Genomic DNA, 23,157 nt, shown 5'->3' on the forward strand with positions numbered 1-23,157 from the left:
GGGGCGGGAAATGATGAAAACAAAGATTGCATGCCTTCCCAGACAGCCTATAATTTTATCATGGAACAAAATGCAGTGTGAAAATTGAACTAAACATTTCTGGGAACCGAATGAATTTTGCTAGCTACCCTTTCTATTCCACCCCATTCTCGGTACTAAGAAACAGATATTTAAAGTTATTGAATCCCTTTTGGGAACTCCATGAAATTTAACCAAACAACTTTTTACATATTTGAGCAATTTTACGTGTTTGAGTCATTTGCCACTATTACTTCTCATTTGCACGCACGCACGCACGCACGCACACACACACAAACTATTGTCACCTTCACCTTCATTTTTTCTTAATAAAAAATGCCAGAACTCACCACCTTTGTCACCAACTCAGATGCCGTCACCATGCAATGGTGGAGGAAGGGGGTGTGGTGGGGGCGTTTTGGCCTGGGTGTGATCCTTGAGGGGGGTTGACACCGCCCTGCTGGGACACTCACCTTGGGCAGAGCCCCCCTGGGATACCCGCCTTGCTCCCACCTGGGTGCACAGCCTGTACACTGTTCTGGGTGCCGGAGCAGCTAGCTCCACCTCTGTCACCACCACCATGAAATCAAAATCAGGTGGCAAGATGCCTGGCTGCACCATCTTCTAGGGAGATTCAGATTCCCCACTCCACCCTTAGCACGTTCGTTCATTAAAGTGGGTTCTCCTTCATGGAGAGCCCATGTTGTGGTGGGGGCAACCAGGACATCTCCCTGTTGCTTGGTGGGTTTGAACATATGGCCACAAAGCTGATAGGACACCTTACATTGTTGCTGGGGAGAATTTGTTGTTGCAAGTTTGAATACAGTGGTGCCCCGCTAGACAAATGCCTCGCTAGACGAAAAACTCGCTAGATGAAGGCATTCGTCTAGCGGAAGGCTGCCCCGCTAGACGAAAAAGTCTACGGGGCTGCCTTGCAAGACGAAAAATTTTCGTCTTTTTTGTTTGTTTTGCAGAGCGTGGCTGTCATTGCCGCTCCGCAAGACGAAAAACCCGCTAGACGTAATGATTGATTGGGCAAAAGATGTGGGACATAACATCATGATGGAGGACTGGGAGAGGCTGTGGAAGGAAGGTGTTAAATTTACTGCTTGTAGTGTATTAAGAGAAAATATTATGAAAATGATATACAGGTGGTACCTGACACCAGTTAAGATAGCTAAGATATATCCTGCAGCAAGCAATGTGTGTTGGAAATGTAAATCCGTGGAAGGTACCTTCCACCACATGTGGTGGACATGTCCAAAGGTAAAGGCCTTCTGGGAGAAGATTTATAATGAACTCAAGAAGGTAATGAAAGTTACCTTTACTAAGAAACCAGAGGCTTTTCTTTTGAGCATGGTTAATGGTGAGATACCCAGTCAGGATAGAGTGTTTTTTATGTATGCCACAACAGCCGCTAGAATTCTACTTGCAAGAAACTGGAAAGGTGAAGAGATCCCAACAGTGGAAGAATGGCAGATGAAGCTGATGGACTTTATGGAACTCGCTGAACTGACCGCGAGAATCCGAGACCAGAGGGAGGAGAAGGTGTACCAGGAATGGAAGAATTTTAAAGACTATCTAAATAAGTGTGTAAAATTGAATATTTGAGCAGAATTAGCTAGATGAATTGGCTTTAGCTAGATAATGTTAGATAAAATTGTGTATAAGAAATATTGTTATGAATGATTTAATTGTTTAAGAATCTTAGGATGTGTAGTTTAAGAGAAGAATTATATGTGATTAATCATCCCAAAGATTTTAAGAAGTTTGGTTAATGTTTATGGAAAAAAGATACAAAGTTACCAAAGTATATTGATTTTGAATGCAGCCGAGTGTGCGGGGGAGGTCCCCGGTTAAAGAAGATCGAAACTAGAAGAGATAAGGATTAATGTATGTTTTTGTTATTTAGGTAGGTATAAGTTTATTTTTGTTTATTGTATTTTTCTGTTTAATGGCTTGTTATGTTTTCTTTTCATTGTGTATTTGTGTATGTGTATTGTTTTTCTTTCCTTATGCTAAAAAATAAAAAATCTTATAAAAAAAAGAAAAAAAGAAAAACCCGCTAGACGAAAATTTTCGCAGAACGAATTATTTTTGTCTAGCGGGGCACCACTGTAATTGTTGGGGTGCTATTTACACCCTGCGCGCAGCATTGAGTTTCTTCTTTTCACTGCATGTATTGGATCACCTGCCCACCGTCGCTATATTTAGGGTTATTGGTGTTGACCTTGCTATGCCTGCCATGGGGTTGTCTGCTTTAGGGCAGAGGCCTGGTAGGAATTTTTACCATTTGGCTGGTTGGTTGGTGTCATTTGGTTTTTGCCTACTGTGCAGCAAATCGCCACAACTTGTAAGGTTGTGGTTAGGCATTGGTAAATTTTTGATTGGTGGAGGGGTATGGTTGGCTGTGCTGGCCCCTTCAATGCTGCTGCTGCAAGGGTATTCCATTAAAGGAATCCAGGGGCTCGTTATGCTCTTGTCTGAACCGCTAACAAGGGGCTAGGGCCACGCATGAGCCCCTGGGAGCATTTGGGGAGAGGTGAGAGCCTGGCACTAGCTCTATTCTCTCCCCAAAATGTTTTCCCTTACTGACTTTCGCAGGCTTGCGGAGGTCAGTTCTGTTCCTACCTCTAAGTGGGAAAAGATAGTCACTAACCAATGCCTAAGAAACCACTCACAAACTGTAATTCAATAAAATTGTGACCAAAATTATGCCAAAAAAACCAAAAACAAATTCTGTGTGAACAAGATGAATTTTAACAGGGAGAAATGTAAAGTACTACACTTGGGCAAAATAAAAATGAAAATGAAAGGCACAAAGACAGGATGGGTGAGACCTGGCTTGAGAGCAGTACATGTGAAAAGGATCTAGGAGTCTTGGTAGACCATAAACTTGACATGAGTCAACAGTGTGATGCCGCAGCTAAAAAAGCCAATGCAATTCTGGGCTGCATCAATAGGAGTATAGCATCTAGATCTAGGGGTGATATGATAGCCATGTTCAAATATATAAAAGGATGTCATATGGAGGAGGGAGAAAGGTTGTTTTCTGCTGCTCCAGAGAAGTGGACACGGGGCAATGGATTCAAACTACAAGAACGAAGATTTCACCTAAACATTAGGAAAAACTTCCTGACAGTAAGAGCTGTTCGACAGTGGAATTTGCTGCCAAGGAGTGTGGTGGAGTCTCCTTCTTTGGAGGTCTTTAAGCGGAGGCTTGACTGCCATCTGTCAGGAATGCTTGGATGGTGTTTGCATGTCGATATCCCGACCCCTCCCGTGAATAAATAAGACACAAGACACTGTATATAAGATTAAATGGAGAATAAAAGGCCACAACTTTATTGGTTCTGGATGTTGAGCAGTATTGGCTTTAGGCATTGGATCTAACTAGATTATATCCGACTCCAGTACGACGTGCTGGCAGTCCAGGAAGGGATAACCACTGTTGGGTGAGCCCTTGCTGCTGCACATCAGCTAAGGACTCACCCTGTGATCACCGATCTGGGGCGTGCCTTAGGCCCTGACCACCCACGGCTCCGGACACGGACACGCCCCCCGGACTCCTTTACGAAGTACCCTTCAGCACTTGGGGGGAGGTGTTGGCCCGTCCTCCCCCCCACCTCCTAACCTTCCTGACCTTATCCAATGCCTAACCGCCAAACCAAAGTTGTGACGAGTTGCTACGAGGTAGGCGAAAAAACCACAAGGCGGAGCCAATTTGCCAGGTGGAAAAATTCCTACCAGGCCCCTCAACGGCGACCAACCGTGGTCCATAGCAAGGTCAAGGAAAACCTAACCTAAAGGGAGGGTGGGAAGGGAAAGCAGGAACGAACGGGAGCCCAGGAAAAGAGGGCGAGCTCTGGCTGCGAGCCCACTTAAGTGCAGTGTGCACACCCTAGCCGGCTGCACCGGTTGGTCAGCCAGCTGGGCACCGCACCCAGAGCACACCCAATAGCGCCAGGGGATTCAAGCATCCCCTGTGCACGTGGAGGGCTCGTGCTAACTGCAACCCCCCTCCTTTCTAAGGGCGGAAGGGGCTTTGCATGTCGATATCCCGACCCCTCCCGTGAATAAATAAGACACAAGACACTGTATATAAGATTAAATGGAGAATAAAAGGCCACAACTTTATTGGTTCCGGATGTTGAGCTGTATTGGCTTTAGGCATTGGATCTAACTAGATTATATCCGACTCCAGTACGACGTGCTGGCAGTCCAGGAAGGGATAACCACTGTTGGGTGAGCCCTTGCTGCTGCACATCAGCTAAGGACTCACCCTGTGATCACCGATCTGGGGCGTGCCTTAGGCCCTGACCACCCACGGCTCCGGACACGGACACGCCCCCCGGACTCCTTTACGAAGTACCCTTCAGCACTTGGGGGGAGGTGTTGGCCCGTCCTCCCCCCCACCTCCTAACCTTCCTGACCTTATCCAATGCCTAACCGCCAATCGAGCCAAAACATTTGGCTCGCCGCCAATACCCTCACACCCGTAACCAATCGAACGGGAGCCCAGGAAAAGAGGGCAAGCTCTGGCTGCGAGCCCACTTAAGTGCAGTGTGCACGCCCTAGCCGGCTGCACCGGTTGGTCAGCCAGCTGGGCACCGCACCCAGAGCACACCCAATAGCGCCAGGGGATGCAAGCATCCCCTGTGCACGTGGAGGGCTCGTGCTAACTGCAACCCCCCCTCCTTTCTAAGGGCGGAAGGGGCTTTCCTGCTTGGCATGGGGTTGGACTGGATGGCCCTTGTGGTCTCTTCCAACTCTATGATTCTATGATTCTATGTTTCTTTCTTTGGGGGTGTCCTGGGGGTCCTTGACACGCAGCGAGGTGCAAGGTGCACATGTACTCCCTTGGGCTGCCACTTAAATTCCTCCTGTTTTCTACCCTTGTTTCCTTGTGGACAACTCACTGTGTGAAGCTTACCAAGCATGGCAACACCATATTGGTGGGCAACACCATATTAAAGGTAATGGGACCCCTGACCTTCAGGTCCAGTTGTGTCCGACTCTGGGGTTGCGGCGCTCATCTCGCTCTATAGGCCGAGGGAGCTGGCGTTTGTCCACAGACAGCTTCCGGGTCATGTGGCCAGCATGACTAAACCGCTTCTGGTGAACCAGAGCAGCACACGGAAACTCCGTTTACCTTCCCACCGGAGCGGTCCCTATTTATCTACTTGCACTTTGACGTGCTTTCGAACTGCTAGGTTGGCAGGAGCTGGGACCGAGCAACAGGAGCTCAACCCATCGCAGGGATTCGAACCGCCGACCTTCTGATCAGCAAGCCCTAGACTCTGTGGTTTAACCCACAGTGCCACCTGGGTCCAACACCATATTACGCAATGTGATTACAGTAGCTGGCCACTGCATCTTCTACTTCCATTCATGCACCCTGGCCTCAGCATGGCCTGCACTGCACAAGCACCCTTAGAGTTTTAAGCCTTCACCACTGACTCTTTGCATCATGAGGCAACTTTTGGCCCCTCAGCTTCGCTGCTGCTCATGCCATCACTCCACTGTTCTCACCGACTCCTTGGAGGAAATTGTCCCACAGAATGATTTTGTAAACAAGCAACAATATCATCATCAGGAAGCTGGACTTCAATGGTGTCCACCCTAGAGATACCAGAAGTGTACTATGGCACGTTCCGATGGGGGGGGGGGACACCACCCTGCCGTCACCCCTTTTTTCCCTCCTTTCCCCACTTTAATACTCCCTTGCACACAGACAAGACCCATTTCCAGGTCTCCTTCTTTCAACTCTACTGCAGTCTGCTTTGCGCACATACCTTATGTTGATATGTTATTCTGTGTTTAAGTTTATTAGAATCGGAAGAGGAATCCTCTCAGCTGGTTCTTCAGTTAGAGAAGGCTACGTTCACTTTATTGAAATTGTCTGTGTATGGGTGTTCCCCATTTAATCAAATATTTGTTATAAATCACTATATTGAATCTGGAATTTCATGTAGAAGACAGCACACTGTTCCAGGAGGCAAATACATTACACAAAGGTCCTATAGAATATTTCAGGGTTCAATGTCATTTGTCCCTTTCACATGACGCAGCACAGGAATGGACGAAATACATTTGGGTACAGCAGAAAGAGTGGGGCAAATAAGGTGAAAGAAGGGCTGGTTTAAAACAACAGCAGAACTCCATGAAATTCACCAGTTGCCCTTCCAGTCTATCCCCACCTCAGTTTCACCACAATGCCCATGGGGCCAAGATGCTGTCAATCAGGTAAAAAGTTGGTACATCACATTCACATATATGTATCTTCTCAGTGATCTTGTGATGCTGGAACCGGTTTGCATTCTGGTATGTAGCCAATTCTACATTTAGTTTCCAGAGCTTAATTATGAAAAAGCACCTTGTTCTATCTATCCTGAATTTTCCAACATTCAATTAAGTTCCATTGTTATCAGAGAGGGAACAATAACTTTTCTTTGACACCAAACCCTATATATAGATATTAAGTTAAACAAAAACATTGCCATCCCACCCATCTCCCCATCCCACCCACCTCTTTCCCCCTTTTCTTCCCAATGTCTCAACAAATGATACTGATGCTTCAACCTGCTTACATTCCTGGATCCATCCAAATTTACCTGTTCAATTTAATAGTTGCCTGGATTAACTATGTGCGCTTTGTAAAACCACCTTCCTTTATTTGTCCTGAATCTTCCAACATTCAGTTTCCTTGTGTGGCTACCAGATCTAGCATTATCACAGAGTGAGAAAAACATATTCTCTGTCCATTTTCACTACGACATCATGACCTTATGCACCTCTATCATCTTTGTTTTTTCCTTCCCTCTAAACTAAAATGCCCCAAATCTTGTAATCTATCTTCACAGAGGAGTTAATCCTTCCTTTTAAGCAACATGGCTCCCCATTTCTGAATCTTTCCCAACTCTACAATATCCTTCTTGAGTGACTGAAAACATTATTGCAAGTACAGTCATAGCCAGGGCTTTATTTGAGGTGGTACCTCTTCCTTTGCCCCCCCCCCACCCCTGTTCCCTTCTCCAAGAGAGGAGACACAACACGTGTTACACATGCAAAGTGTATATCCCACTGCAGCCAAATTTGGATGGCATAAGTAGTTTCATCACTTTCGACAAAATTATGAAACCATGCTTCTTCAACAGGTACATTATGAAATTACTTTTCTTAAACAGGTGCACTGGGCAATCATCACTTAGATGCAATTAGGAATTTGGCTCTTCTCACATTCCCTACCAGCTTCTAGTGGCCAGAACATACACCAGCCTACAGGATCTTGCCATTTCAAAATCTGCTCTGAACACACGTCATCCTTAAAATCTGCTCTAGGTTATGTGTTCTGTTTAGGAGACACCCAGGTTCAGAAAGAAAGAAAAAGAAGTAGATGCATGCTCAAAAAAACCCATTTTAAGTATAATTCAGTGAAACCAAATCTGAGTTCGTCTTAGAAGATGTCACAGCACCAGAGCTGCCAAGGTGTCAGGGACTGGGCAGATGAAGAATGGTGGAAACTGCCTCCCCAGGCTCTGACTGCCTGTATCTATGAATATTCACCCCCTTTTTCCACAGATCAGTCTTGTCACCCATTGTGCCTGCACATCCTTACCAGGCACCTAGACAAGCACCTCTGCCTCCCTTCATGGTGGAAGGAGAGGAAGAGCACCAATCAGAACAAATTCTCATCGACTCCAGGATGCAAAGAAAGAAGTTGCAATACCTGATTGTGGGGATAGGGTATGGCCCAGAAGAAAGATCATGGGAGTAGGCAGAACATGTCCTTGTGCCAGGCTTGCAAAGGGCATTCAATACATGCCACCCCAACTGGGGAAAAAAACACCAAATGGGGAGGAGATGGAGGGTTCTAGAGAGGTGATGTCAGGGACTGAGCAGTGGAGATGATGCAGATCTTTAAAGTCAGGGACCCCTTCGGTCTTCAGTGCTCCTCTTGCCAAGGCTTCTCCTAACTCACAAAATACTACACACCACACACAAATTCTGCCTCTCACCTCCAGGCTTTGTGTTTCCATCTCAAGACCCATTGAAGAACATTTCATCTAGTTCGGCTTCAACAGCGGCTTTTGAACTTTTCTCCATTCTCCTATGTGCTACCCTCACCATTGTGGGGGCACAGGGTTATCATTCCGTGTTTGGACTCATGCTACTTGTTGAAAGATTCATTAATCCAATTTGTTTAGATATAGTTGTATTTTTATCCATTCCTTGTTTTAAATGTTTGTGATTTGAATGGTTACTAGCCCATTTCTATTCTATCTGTTATTCTAGTAGATTTGGTTTTATATTTTTAGCCAGTTTGTGGTGTTGCTGTTTTGTTTTGTTGTACTAGTATTTTCACCACATTTGATACTTGTGTATATTATTAATTATATATTAAATGCTCCTTCAGACAGCAAAGTTACAATCCAAGCAGGTAGCAAATTCTACAATGCATACACACTTTGATTAATTAACAAAAGATTCCCCAACAATTTTTAAACGCCTACAGAAATGTGGACATTACAATCTTGCATGAAACCCCACTATAAGTGAAAAGAGAAGGGTGGGAGTTAGATATACCTGGCCTTAATGTGAAGCAGAAGGTCTGGTAGCACTGGGTAAGTGCGGTCCTGCCTCCGATGAAGATTTCCACCTCAGCTGATGGCAGAAGCCGACTTCAAACAGTATCCCTGTGTTCACATTGTCCCCACAAAATTCCAGTTGGGGGGGAGCAGATAAGTCTCCTCTGGCCCACTCCCTCCACCCAGGGTTTTGCTCGGCTCCAGAGAGCCCTGCAACATTTCTCCAATGAAAATAGGGACATCCTAAGGAAAAGCAGATGGCACTGTGGGTTAAACCACAGAGCCTAGGGCTTGCTGATCAGAAGGTCGGCGGTTCAAATCCCTGCGACGGGGTGAGCTCCCGTTGCTCAGCCCCAGCTCCTGTCCACCTAGCAGTTCGAAAGCACAAAGTGCAAGTAGATAAATAGGTACCACTCCGGTAGGAAGGTAAACGGTGTTTCCGTGCGCTGCTCTGGTTTTCCAGAAGTGGCTTTATCATGCTGGCCACATGACCCGGAAGATGTATGCCTGCTCCCTCGGCCAGTAACGTGAGATGAGCACCTCAACTCCATACTCGGACACGACTGGTGCTAATGGTCAGGGGTCCCTTTACCTTTAAGGAAAAGCAGGACATTCCAGGATCAAATCAGAAACCAGTACAGCTTTTCTTAATCAGGGGTGTCCCTAGAAAATATGGACACTTGGAGGGTCTGAGAGCCTGGGGGGAGCAACTTCCATGTCTGTGGTTGGAAACGAAAGCCAAAAATGGAGGTTTAAAACAACAGCAGAGATAAAGGAGAGATGAAGAAACACTAAGGGTTTGAATAATAATGAAAGGTTTGTAGCAAGGGCAAAAACCACAAAAGCTAACATAACCAAACTAATGCAAAATAGCCTTTCTGAACTCCATTCCTGCTGAACTTGAATCTTCTGTTCAACTGTCATGTGTAGTCCCCCCACCCCATGTCAGCCCCCACCTGCTCTATTCAAAACTTTGCTATGGAGTTTTTATGCCACTCCATGAAAGTCTTCCAGATGCCCTTTCCAGTGCGTCCCACTCTCACTGTCAGAAAATATGAATTGTAAATAAATGAGTCTTTTTCAGGAAAACCTTGAAATTTCACTACATGCCTTTCTACTCTATCCCCACCTCTGTTTCACCACAATATCTGTGGAGTCAAGATGCTCTCAATTAGGCACAAAGCCATCAACAATTAGTGGATCACACGTACATGTATTTAACTTTCCAGCAATCTTGTATGCTGGAACCAGTTTGTATTTCTGCATCCAGCCAAGTTTATGTGTTCAATTTTTATAGTTTCCCTGGTTTAATTATGTATGGTTTGAAAAGGCACCTTCCTTCCTCTGTGCTGAATCTTCCAACATTTCATTTCCTTGTGTGTCTAGCATTCTCAGAGAAAGAGAAAAGGTTTTCTCTATCCATTTTGTCCACGGCGTGCATAATCTTATACACCTCCCTCATCTCTCATTTTTGTCTTTCCTCTAAACTAAAAAGGCCTTAATTTCCACATAGGGGATTTATTCCATACTCTTCAGTCTCATGGTCTGCCTTTCCTGGATCTTTTGCAACTCTACAATATCATACCCCCCAACATTTCAAGAGGGCAAATTAGGGCACCCCCTGCAGCATTCCACCAATTTTCATCCCTTCCTGCCACTGCCTCTCCCTCTTTCACTGCTATGTGGTGATGACACAGTTTCTTCATCAGAGACTGGTAAAAACCAACTGCTGGAATGACCTTGGGGAATAGGCTGCTCAGTACATCCAGTGTCTAAAGCTGCTATTGCCCTCTCCTGTTGCAAGCTAATGGCAGCATGTTGTTCAGGCATGAAGTGAGAACGCATGAGAACACAGGAAGGCTACTTATAATTGACACCAACCCAACCCAGCCAACCCCCATTCCTCCAAAGGGGCACTCAGTGCTGCTGAAACATACCCACAGATGACTCAAATGTGATTTTTGCATAGCCCCACCAGCACCAGCACACACATAGAATCATAGAGTTGGAAGAGACCACAAGGGCCATCCAGTCCAACCCCCTGACAAGCAGGAAACACCATCAAAGCATTCCTGACAGATGGCTGTCAAGCCTGTGCTTAAAGACCTCCAAAGAAGGAGACTCCACCACACTCCTTGGTAGCAAATTCCACTGCCGAACAGCTCTCACTGTCAGGAAGTTCCTCCTAATGTTTAGGTGGAATCTTCTTTCTTGTAGTTTGAATCCATTGTTCCGTGTCCGCTTCTCTGGAGCAGCAGAAAACAACCTTTCACCCTCCTCTATATGACATCCATTTATATATTTGAACATGGCTATCATATCACCCCTTAACCTTCTCTTCTCCAGGCTAAACATACCCAGCTCTCTAAGCCGTTCCTCATAAGGCATTGTTTCCAGGCCTTTAACCATTTTGGTTGCCCTCTTCTGGACACGTTCCAGCTTGTCAGTATCCTTCTTGAACTGTGGTGCCCAGAACTGGACACAGTATTCCAGGTGAGGTCTGGCCAGAGCAGAATATAGCGGTACTATTACTTCCCTTCATCTAGACGCTATACTCCTATTGATGCAGCCCAGAATTGCATTGGCTTTTTTAGCTGCTGCATCACACTGTTGACTCATGTCAAGTTTGTGGTCTACCAAGACTCCTAGATCCTTTTTACATGTACTGCTCTCAAGCCAGGTGTGATTTGCATGATTTGCTATATACTGGCAGTCAAAAATTATGAAACCAATATCACAATACAGACTTCAAACTCTTCTTGAAAGATATACTGATATATCTTCCCAGCTCTATCTGAAACTCAACAACCTGAACCAGAATACCCAGGGAAACTGTTGGAGTATGTAAATTTATGCCTGTGGGGAAAAGGCAAGACAGGGTTAGTTGGGTGTATTTAGTTGTCCCTGCAGCTTGTTAGGTGTGAGTCAAGAAACATGTGTGCCTCAGTAGAAAGGAGAGTATAACTAGCTTTGTGTTAGAAGCAAGTTAGACTTTGGTTGGAACCTAAGTGTGTTGGATCTATGCTATAAAAGTTCTTTCAGAAAAGTACATTTGTTGTTCCTTAAGCTGTATAGGTAGGATCACTTTCTGCTGCAATACACACAGAGATCTTTTTTTGTGATCCATAGACCCAAAATACTGCAATACTGAATGTGATTAATTGTACAAAAAAATGACCTTCCTAGGACTCTAGGAATGCTAAAGATCTGCACTGTGCTACTTCTCAGTAAAAAGAAACTAATCAGCTGCTGACCTCAACTGTTTCTCATAAGGCTTCATTTTCAGACTCTTTATCTCAGGGTTGTGGGTTCCAGACCCACATTGGGCAAAATATCTATGCATTGCAAGGAGTTGGACTAGATGACCCTTGGGCTCCTTTCCAGGTGTACAATTCTAAGATTATATGATACTTATTTAGAATAGAATGTGCCTACTTTCATCTGAGGAATGTTGGAGGGAGTTGTGACTGCTTTCATATCTGCTATAGTGTTTTGTTTTATTTTTATAGGCCTCATAACAATCAATGGAGCCGGGGCCAATCTAGTAGGGCTAAATATTAGGCATTGCAACCCGTCACATATTTCATTTCTTCCTCACAGACACACTAATTGAACCTATTCATTATAGTTTCATTTTGGACACGGATTCGGATAATGTTGCAAAGAACTAGTGGGCCAGCATCCTCTGTTCTTTATACAAGTTACTGGAGAACCCTGGTGAGAGAGGCTCTTGCGCTCATGTCTTGTTTTGTGGGCTTCTCATGAGAATATGTTTAGGGACTAAGGGAGCAGAATACTGAATCAGATGGGTATTTTCTGCGATCCACAGAAATACTCTTATGTTCCTGACTCCTGAATCCCTCAGTGCTTCTCCAGAGTTCTATCAAACAATAGGAATCTGTCCTTGCTCTGACTGCTGTGTGGTTAATCCCCAGAAAAGCAACTACAATAGCCCACAGTAAGCCACATTTTAGAGTTTTCTCCAATGTTCCCATCTTGATAAGTTGGTGTGAAGCTTTTATTGTATTTTCTGGGTTTTTTGTAAGTCACTCAAGAGATTTCTTTGAAATGTGAAGTGGCATATACAGGTACATTTCCTCAAGCAACTGCCCATTTGTTGCTTCTAAACCTATTGTCCTTTGCTGCCGCTGCCACCACCAAAATATTCTTAATTCGATAAAGACACAGAACATAGTTTTTATTTGCCACACCAATTTATTTTGATTATCACAAATGAAAATTTAACCATATATATACCATATTGTAATGAATCAGAGCCCCCAAGCCCCACATTTCTACTTTAGCTTCTCTATCCCCTGCATCCCATTCACCCTTCACTAAATGCCAAAGAGATTCCTGTGAATCCCTGTCACTCTGCACTCCCACCACCAGACAAGCAAACTCCACCTCCACTACTGCAGCAAATGGTGGACTCCAAAAGGAAGAATTATTCTCTCTTGGCTACCCTGCAAAGCTTTGCTGTTCTGAGGAAGGGAAGCTTTCATAGCATCGTGGTCGGGTTATGTTGCCTGAAAGGTACTTGTCAATCATTGATGCACTGGCTTGTTCACAAAAAGATGGTGTTGCACAGCCTTGGAAAACTTCAGGAACTTTAGCATCACCTAGTAAAGAAAAAGAGACAAGGTCACAAGAGCCCCTGGGTTGTATGGGATGTGCCTCTGTACGTGTGCAGAACAGAGAGAACAGGTGCATTTTAACTTTTATTAAGTTTATTTTGCAAGTATATATCACATCTGAGAATCACATCATGAAAGATTTAAAATTTAGAAAAAGTCCAATTTATAAATTATGGGACAGGAGCCCAATCCACATCCATATTGATTTCCAGATCAGGTCTCTCTTAAAAGACACTTTTACATGTAATTTGACTAACACATTATTTCTCTCTCTTGTCCATTCCTGCACCCCAGAAATATAGGGTCTCATATTTATACGCAGGAAGCAAAGATGATTTCAACTCCATTATATTTTCAGAAAAAAAGAAACTCCCTCCTCCCAATACACACAGAGTCTATTTTCAGCAGGAAACCCCAAACAGAATGGGAGAGCAACCCCCTACCCACCCTATTTCTCTTCTTCCACTCTTGGGCTGGCAGTTCTACTTACCACGAATAAGAATGAAGTCCATGCATCGAGTCTCATCATCAAAACACTTGACTGTCTTTGGGGCCTTACTATCTTGACAGTAGAATGGACACTCCAGCCCATTTAATTTTGGATCTCTCCCTGACAAATGCAACAACTAAAGTCAACACATGGCTCCAGCCCATATATCTCTATAATGATTCATGGACCTCAGTTCTCTTCCCTTTCAGAGGGTTGCAGCATCTCCACTGCATTCTGTTTCCACAATTAAATTTCCCCATAATGCACAAAGTTGGACCTGAGATGAGCAGACCAACAGTAGTATTTTTAAGGAGGTTATTGATGGGTTGGCAATGTGACTAATTTGCCACTCCTATTTGTTGTGCATTACTTACTTTGTATGATGTCCCATCACTCATTATGTTTTCTTCTGTATTGCTTTATAAAATAGATGTACGTATATAACATTGTTTAATCATATTATGTTGTTTACTTTGTTACTATATTGTAAACTGTCATTATGGGTTACATATAAAGTTCTTTATATGAATGAATGAATGAATGAATGAATGAATGAATGAATGAATGAATAAAGCAAGCCTTGGTGTATATTTGTTTAATTTTTATTTCTATTATATATCACTTATTATACATCCTCAATTGGTTTACAAAATTCAGAAATTATAATAATAAAATAAAATTTAATCTTATTCCTAAAAATCTTGCTATGTGTATCAGCACATCTTCAAATATTTTTAGAGTCAGGACCCCATCCATCTTTAGTGCTCTTCTTGCCAAGGCACTTCCTAACTCACAAAAATACTCTGCACCACACACAACACATACTTCTCATATCCACAAACCTTACAGTATCTGCTTCTCATTCATTATCACACATCCCATTGTACTCCACAAATTCACACAAACACATCATCCACCCAGTCACTCCAGTATCTCTCACTCAGTCACCACCAATATCACCAGTCACTCCTTCCACAAAAATGCACAGCAAAACAAAACAAACTTTTCATTGACTGAACTGTACAAAATAACCATGCAAATTTTTACCCATCAGCCACTCAAATGTTCCTGGCAGCAATCTGGCTCCATCCCACATTGTAGTTTCCCACTCCAGACGCTCATCTGAGGATGGTAGGAACTGCACACAAACACTCCATGGTACTCCTTCCTCTCACCAAGGAGAGACAATTCAAACCACAGATTAAGGAGCAATTTTTATTTTTTATTTTTTTAAATGTGGCTGAGGGCACCCTGATCACAATCCCAACACCCTTTGCTTCTGCATTGCTGCTTTTGCATTGCTGCTTTTGTTTTCTAGCTACAAGGCATTCAGCAGCAACAGCCAACAAGGTTGTCAGGGTACAAGAACGTGTTTTCTGATCTTCCTCTGCCATACCCCAATATATCTAGTGTGTTCTCTTCCACACTCTCTGGGGTCATCTGAATCTCTTGAGGAATAAATGTACATGGTCTATCCCTGAGACAGCTGATGATACAGATTCTGAGCATCTACCATAGAAACTAGGGGGATGAAGCATGGCAAGAAACAGTAAAACTTGCCTAAGCACTACCAAGGAAGAAATCTGAAACCTCAGTGCTATTTATCCTTATGATTATATTCAGATATATACACTTACGAGGAGGGGGCGTAGCATTGCAAAGCTGCTTTCCACAGCAGGTCTTGATGTTTCTGAAGTACTTATTTCCTACTGTAGTGAAGGTGGTTTTATCTGAGGTGCAATCTGTCATACATCCCCATTTTGTTCTTCTGTTTGGAGTGCTATCTGTGAGAGATAATTGGAAGGAATAGCTAGATCAGCAAAACTCCAAATCAATGCTCTCTAGGCAGTTTTTTAAAAAAGACAAGGCAAACACTGAATTCAACAATCTTTCAAGTTGTTTCTTCAAGAATCACCTTATACTTTGAATACTTTTTCTGCAAAACCATATGCATATACTAAAGAAGCTTGCACATAAATGAGATAAGATGGACTTGTTTTTCTGGTCATACAAAATGGCAAGAGCCTGGAATGTCATTCACATTAGGGCTGCCATATGTCCAGGTTTTACTGTCAGGGTCTGAGACTTTGTGCTGTTACCATATATCACAGGCCTATTTTGCAGCAGCTTGAAGGCAAGTTCTGAAAGGCGAGAGTGGAGAGATGGCTTTGAGTCCAATATTTATTAGATGGGGCTGGGATCAGGTATATTCATTCTGTTTGGTCTGAGAATCACCATTCCCCCCCCTCCTTTCCAGGAGTACCATTTGCAGCACAGTGTGACAGTGGATGGGTTGAGTACATTATGGTTTCCAGCATCTGAGCACTGGGCCGGGCCAGGCACACAACATTGGGCACAACACTGGAGGGGTTGTCATGGGTTCATGGCATCACACATGTGCGAAAACCACCCTCCAAGCCCCCCACCTGGCAAGGGCAGTTTAGGATGGTAGCACCTTCAACTTTGAATGGTCTCAAAATAATGAGGGAGCTGCAGCCCCTTGTGACCCAGATACCTGGCACCCCTGGGCCAGGCAGTTTCCCACCACTTGCAGACAAGGAAGAACTCACAAGAACATGGGAGTCAATTAGGATCCAAACCAGGCTCTGAGGGGACCTGTTCATCCAGGTCCACTCAGAGTGTAAAGTGAGATGACTGGTGCACCCAGTCACAACAGCCTTCTTTGCTTTCATTGGGTAAACAACAAGGGACTCAGGGCAGGAGGAGAGGAAGAGGAAGACAAAGATGAAGAGGAAGAGGAAAATATTGGGGAATGGCCTTGGAGTGGCTTATGTACTAGTCTGTGTGGGCAGAAGATGGTGAGAGGACAAGGAAGTGGCTCCTAAGTCTGCCAATGCTTGGCTACGCTGGAAAATTAGAGAGGGGAGGGGAGCTGACGACCCCACCTGAATTAACAGGGAGCAGATGAAGATGAACAAAGTGATGCAGCAAAATGTGGAAAGTGGTCAGAACATTCAACACTCTGAGGCCATGCACAGAGAAGGAACATTGTACTGGTCAGAGGAAGCACATTTTTAGCACATTTTTAGCAGCTGGCTGCAACAGGTGTCTAATGGACCTCACAAATGTGGGTTGGGTCCACATTTTGTAGGTTTACCAGTGGGTTAGCATTCACCACTTTGGGCAACGGAAGACGCATTGGACTGGATCCTTAGTGAGATGAAATGACTCAGGGGACAGAACACCCCTTGCCAGTGACTACTTGGGGTTCACTGGATGCTGTTCAAGGGGGACATTATTGCAATGTAACCAACAGTTCATGTTTTGCCTGATAGGCACATGAAGGGGCTGAGGTTCACAAAGCTTTCTTCTAAAATTTACTAAAGAGAACTCTGTGAGATCACTTCCCTTGTCTCCCTGGGCAGGAAGCTGTAACACTACATACTTCCTTCCTACCTCGGCAGCCCTTTTTAAAATCATCATTGATTCCAAGCTGATCAAATGTGCATGTCTGAGCTCGGCAGCTCAGATTCCATTTTTGAACTTACAATTTGTACTTTTGTAACTTAGATATTAGTTATAAACCTTCCTTCATTTTGCTACTGTAATTGTGCTTCAAGAGAGATTATGTAAGTAAATGCTACTTTTATTTCTTCACAAAACAATGTGTTGTTCTTAACAGGGAGTGAAGGTCCTCAGGAATTAGCTAATTGGGAAATACTGATCTAGAGGGTTAAATCAACTCTGTCTTATCTTTGAAGTTTAAAGCTGCAAATGATGTAACACTGTTGATGTCACTAACATGAGCAAGAGAGGATGATAATTAAACAATATAGTGTCTCCTAGTGTCTAGATCCATTCCTACAAAGGAATGTTAAGAGAGAGAAAATTCAATATTTTATTGGATGTCACCTATTCTCTTAAGAGAGATTCAAAGCAGACATTTTTAGTATTCCCTGGACAAGCACATTGTAAACAGGATTAGCACACACACACACATCCTTCCCTCACAGTGCAGTAGCTAGGTAAGTAAGATTTCAACTTTTCATTTAGATATTTAAGTTTAAATTTCTATTTTGTCATATTTTTCTCTATTTTGAATTTTGGACATTTTTCCAATTTTTAATATTTCAGATGGCCAGTCGGAATTACAATGATTAGAGTAGCCTTAATCTCTCCAGATTTACAGAGACCAATTTCACCCACTCCTGCAGTTCCTGCCATAAGTGGGCACTAATGTTAGTCACCCCCAGTTGTCTATTAACAGGAAGGTGGAATGGTTGACATTGGTTATTAATTTATATAATTAATTCATTAATTCATTAACCACCCTGCATCTGTAGATATGAGGGAGGTTCAAAACATAAAAATAAAACATAAAAATAGAAATAGAAATAGCATAAAAATATTACAAAACCAATAATCTCCCCTCCCACAACACATGTAAAATGGTACAATGTTTTGTCTTAGTTTTGTTTTTACTATGAGCTTAACGCTGAAATAAACTATTGTTGTTGGTACAATGTTAAAAGGCCTGGTTGAGGAGGCAAGTTTTCATTTGGTGCCTAAAAGAATATCGTAAAGGCACCCTGGAGAACGTATTCCACAAATGGGGAACCATTACAGAAAAGGTCCATTCTCATGTTGCCAACCTCCAGACCTACCACACAGGAGGCACACAAAAAAAACCCCTCATGATCTGGGTAGGTACATACAGAGCAAGGTATTGTTGTCCTGAGCCACTGAAGGCATTATAGCTCAAAACCACTACTTTCAATTTGGCCCAGAAACGAATTGGCAGTCAATGCAGTCAGGCCAGGATTGGTGAAATATACTCAAACCATCTCAGCCAAGTGAGCAACCAAACTCTACGCTAGCTTAAGTTTGCAAACCATCTTTAGAGGTAGATTTAAAAAATTTAAAACAACAAGCACAAAATACAACAAAACAATACATCACACTACAAAACTACAAAAAATACAAAAAATAACAAAATTAAACACAAAAATACAAAAACCTTAACAAACACTTACTAAACTTGTTGTTGTTCAGTCGTTCAGTCGTGTCCGACTCTTCGTGACCCCATGGACCAGAGCACGCCAGGCACGCCTATCCTTCACTGCCTCCCGCAGTTTGGCCAAACTCATGTTAGTAGCTTCGAGAATACTGTCCAACCATCTCATCCTCTGTCGTCCCCTTCTCCTTGTGCCCTCAATCTTTCCCAACATCAGGGTCTTTTCTAAGGAGTCTTCTCTTCTCATGAGGTGGCCAAAGTACTGGAGCCTCAACTTCAGGATCTGTCCTTCTAGTGAGCACTCAGGGCCGATTTCCTTGAGAATGGATAGGTTTGATCTTCTTGCAGTCCATGGGACTCTCAAGAGTCTCCTCCAGCACCATAATTCAAAAGCATCAATTCTTCGGCGATCAGCCTTCTTGATGGTCCAGCTCTCACTTCCGTACATTACTACTGGGAAAACCATAGCTTTAACTATACGGACCTTTGTCGGCAAGGTGATGTCTCTGCTTTTTAAGATGCTGTCTAGGTTTGTCATTGCTTTTCTCCCAAGAAGCAGGCGTCTTCTAATTTCGTGACTGCTGTCACCATCTGCAGTGATCATGGAACCCAAAAATGTGAAATCTCTCACTGCCTCCATTTCTTCCCCTTCTATTTGCCAGGAGGTGATGGGACCAGTGGCCATGATCTTAGTTTTTTTGATGTTGAGCTTCAGACCATATTTTGCGCTTTCCTCTTTCACCCTCATTAAAAGGTTCTTCAATTCCTCCTCACTTTCTGCCATCAAGGTTGTATCATCAGCATATCTGAGGTTGTTGATATTTTTTCCGGCAATCTTAATTCCGGTTTGGGATTCATCCAGCCCAGCCTTTCGCATGATGAATTCTGCATATAAGTTAAATAAGCAGGGGGACAATATACAGCCTTGTCGTACTCCTTTCCCAATTTTGAACCAATCAGTTATTCCACATCCAGTTCTAACTGTAGCTTCTTGTCCCACATACAGATTTCTCAGGAGATGGATGAGGTGATCAGGCACTCCCATTTCTTTAAGAACTTGCCATAGTTTGCTGTGGTCGACACAGTCAAATGCTTTTGCGTAGTCAATGAAGCAGAAGTAGATGTTTTTCTGGAACTCCTTACTAAACTTTCCTTATTTTATTCCTAACATTCTATTGGGACTTCCTCACATCATCTCTTCTGCGTTCATTTCTAATCTTCTTTAGTAACTTTATAACATTATAAAATCTTCTTTCTCATCTAATCTTAATCTTTATAAACATTATTCATCATTTACCTCTAATCTTAATCCTAATAGAAATAAGCTTAACATAATTCTAACTACTTCTTATCTTAACTTCTGGCACTACCGTAGCCTTATATATCCTCTGATTTTAATTTCAAATGTCTATCTTCTCACGTCATTTCAAATAGTCTTTGAATTTCTTCCAATCCTCCTTACATATAACACATTACAGTGACATGCCCAATACCTGACTAATCTGAACCAAACACATGCCTCCTTGTATTCATTCACTAGCTGTGCACATCTCCACTGCATCGCTGTGCCTGAACCCACAAAGAGTAATCTCCTTTTGGGTTAGGGTCTAGAAACTTTGTATGGCAAAACAGGCTTCCAGCAAGATTCTTAGTGGGAATTGTAGTGGGATGACAACTAATGACAGACCCACACAATCAGGTTTAATTTGACATAAAGACTTTGTACTCACTTAAATGGTTGTCTATTTGAATTGTAAAGCAAATGCCATGGCAATATTCATGTCTCGTATTTCCAACGCACAACAAAGCTGTCACTGCAGGAAGGAGAGAATAAAAACATTCAGTGCAACAAAAATGAGTTGTTTGTTTTTTGAGAAATGAAATCTACACTCCCAGTTGGATGAAATCTCATTGGTCTCAGGATCCACATATAATGGTGTGTTGGAGGCTGCATGCACACAGGCAGACATCTTCCTGCTATCTCTGATAGAGGAACATCTCCAAACAAAGAGATGAACAGGCATTTACTGTAGCCTTCATCCTATTTACTATGATTCATGCAGGCATTAAAGCAGGGGCATCACCTCCCCCCCCCCATCCCTGAGAAGTGAGGATTTCAGCTACATACTTTTAAATGCAATACAAAATATGGGTACTGGTAATGCCATTCCCCTCAGAATACAAATAGCTTTTGGGTGGATGAGGAGAGCATGAGGGCATTGAGGAGAATGGTACACTTTCCTCCTTGTGGAAATTATTCCCCATCAAACCCTGCCAAACACCTTAGCCAGCTGAGGGAAACACAATTGCTACAACTGTGAAAGAGTGGAATCAACAGATATAGAAAGTAGGAAAGCTGCTGCAGGCTTCAAAGGGTCCATAGACCACAGGTTGCTAAACTTTATGATACAAATGTACAGTCTATCAAGCCTTCTACCATGGTTTGCTGGCCTTTTCCCACTATCCAGATCCCCAGATACTTATCCAGCATTTTTAGCTTTTCTTTTCCATCAAAGGATTTTTAGCTTTTCTTTTCCTTCCCTTCTAGATTTGAAAGAAGGAATTAAAGATTGCAGCTTCCTACTCACCTGGAGAAAGGATGACCAAGAGAAGACAAGTAGTCAGGAAGATATTCATGGTGCTGGAGATATCAAAAGCTGATGAGTACTCTCAGAAAAGAGAAGCAGATGACAGGTGAAGGAAGGCGCTGATTTGGAGGGATTTATAGGCCAAGAAGAGGAGCCTGAGGGTTCCAGGTGGGAAGAACCAGTCCAGTGAGGGGTGGGACATGATGAAAAAAGGGATAGCAGGCTTTCCCAGACCTCCTGTAATTTTATATTGGAACATCAAGCAGAGTTTTGAAATTGGATTCAGTCTTTTTTATAAACTGTATGAAATTATGCCAGCTGTCTCTTTCATTCCCTCCCATTCTGAGAGTTAAGAAACAGATATTTTAAGTACCTGTGGGAACCCCATGAAACTCCACCAAATAACCCATCAATCCATTCCACCCCAGTTTCATCACAATGCCTCTGGGGAAAAGATGTTTGTTGTTTGCTGCCATACGTTCATTTGGAAGGGAATGTGGGACAGAAATAAATGTAAGTAAATATGCTTAAAATCCCCAAACCCAATATTGATCCTTCAATATTGACCACTCTCCACTGAGGGTACTGTCCACTTATCCTGCTTCCTAGTCTCTAACCAATCACTGATTTTTATATGAACTACTGTAGCTTCTTATCCAATAACTGCTAAGCTTCCTTAGGAGTTTTACATGATGAACACAATGAAAGACTATATGAAAATCCAGCCAGGCCTCCTTTTGCAGGAATGATGGGAAATAACATTAATAAACAAAATAGATGATGAATAAAATATGGACAGTCCTGGCCCATATAGATCATAAAGGGACTGCAAAGTCTTCTAAAGTTACCCTTTTTTCTGCATAGTTAGACTCCAGAGTTTTGCAGGGCTCATGTTTAGCTCCCAGGCCAGTGGTTCCTGACCCCAGGTATAGATTGCAAAAAGGTTCCATACTCCCTCAACCTGTTCTCTCCTTTGGCTTCCCTCACTCAGCCACATGAGTTGTTGGCTCGAATGAGATTAAAATTATGAAAGCATACTTATTCAGCAGGGACATTATGGAATGACTCTTCTTCAACTGGTACACTGGGTGGCACCACGTGGGGGCAATTAGGAGTTTGGCTGCTGTAAGGAGATTTCCTGTAAATTTCAGCCGGCCAGAACTTGCATCGGCTCAAGAAAACTATTTCCACATTGGCCAACCAGATGCCTGTGCATAGTCAGCAAGCAGGACCTGATAAAAATATCATTCTTTGCACTACTGGGTCCCAGCAACAGACATTCAGAGCCATACTGCCCCAACAGCAGAGGTAGAACATAACCATCAGGTTTAGTTGCCACCTATATACATATTCATGGAGGAAAAGGGTAATCCACAATTTATTTATTTATTATTTTTTTATAAGAATTTATTAAATTTTGATACTACAACAAAAACAAAACACTACAAAAAACAAAAATAAAATACAATTCATACAAATAGAAAAATACAAAAACAAAAATCACAACAAAAGCAAAAACACTTATTTAATTATACTCATACTATTTCTTAACATTATTAGGGGACCTCCTCACATCCTCTCTTTCTGCGTTCATTGTATATCCTCTTTAGTAATTTCAAAACATTATATAATCATCGTTCTCTTCTAATCTTATTTCACATTAAAAAGAAATTCTATTACCTAATTCTTATCTCCTATCTTAAACTAACTAATTTCATAACTGTAACCTTATAAGTCCTCTGATTCCATTCTCAGATAGCCAGGGGTGTTCCTAGCCCCTGAGATTCCATTCTCAGATAGCCAGGGGCATTCCTAGCCCCATTCTCAGATAGCCAGGGGCGTTCCTAGCCCCTAGTCATGA

General features: G+C 42.9%; 1 protein-coding gene across 1 annotated transcript; it reads right to left on the reverse strand.

Moving 5' to 3' along the window:
- Positions 1-12,816: 12,816 nt before the first annotated feature.
- LOC117052406 (phospholipase A2 inhibitor and Ly6/PLAUR domain-containing protein-like) lies at positions 12,817-21,388 on the reverse strand. Its single transcript, XM_033159303.1, has 5 exons — positions 21,297-21,388; positions 20,439-20,522; positions 15,371-15,517; positions 13,734-13,853; positions 12,817-13,228 (listed from the first exon to the last, which is right to left on the reverse strand). The coding sequence occupies exons 1-5, from the start codon at positions 21,343-21,345 to the stop codon at positions 13,068-13,070; spliced, it is 561 nt and encodes a 186-aa protein (XP_033015194.1). The 5' UTR covers positions 21,346-21,388; the 3' UTR covers positions 12,817-13,067.
- Positions 21,389-23,157: the final 1,769 nt, after the last annotated feature.

Source organism: Lacerta agilis, chromosome 8 (genome assembly GCF_009819535.1).
Source record: "Lacerta agilis isolate rLacAgi1 chromosome 8, rLacAgi1.pri, whole genome shotgun sequence".
Taxonomy (NCBI): Eukaryota; Metazoa; Chordata; class Lepidosauria; order Squamata; family Lacertidae; genus Lacerta; species Lacerta agilis.

Coding starts and splice junctions, on each gene's coding strand:
- LOC117052406 (XM_033159303.1), bottom strand. CDS start 21,345: ATGAATATCTTCCTGACTACTTGTCTTCTCTTGGTCATCCTTTCTCCA. Junction 15,518..20,438: donor TCAAATAGACAACCATTTAA/GTGAGTACAAAG, acceptor TATCTCTCACAG/ATAGCACTCCAAACAGAAGA. Junction 13,229..13,733: donor GGACTTCATTCTTATTCGTG/GTAAGTAGAACT, acceptor TTTCTTTACTAG/GTGATGCTAAAGTTCCTGAA.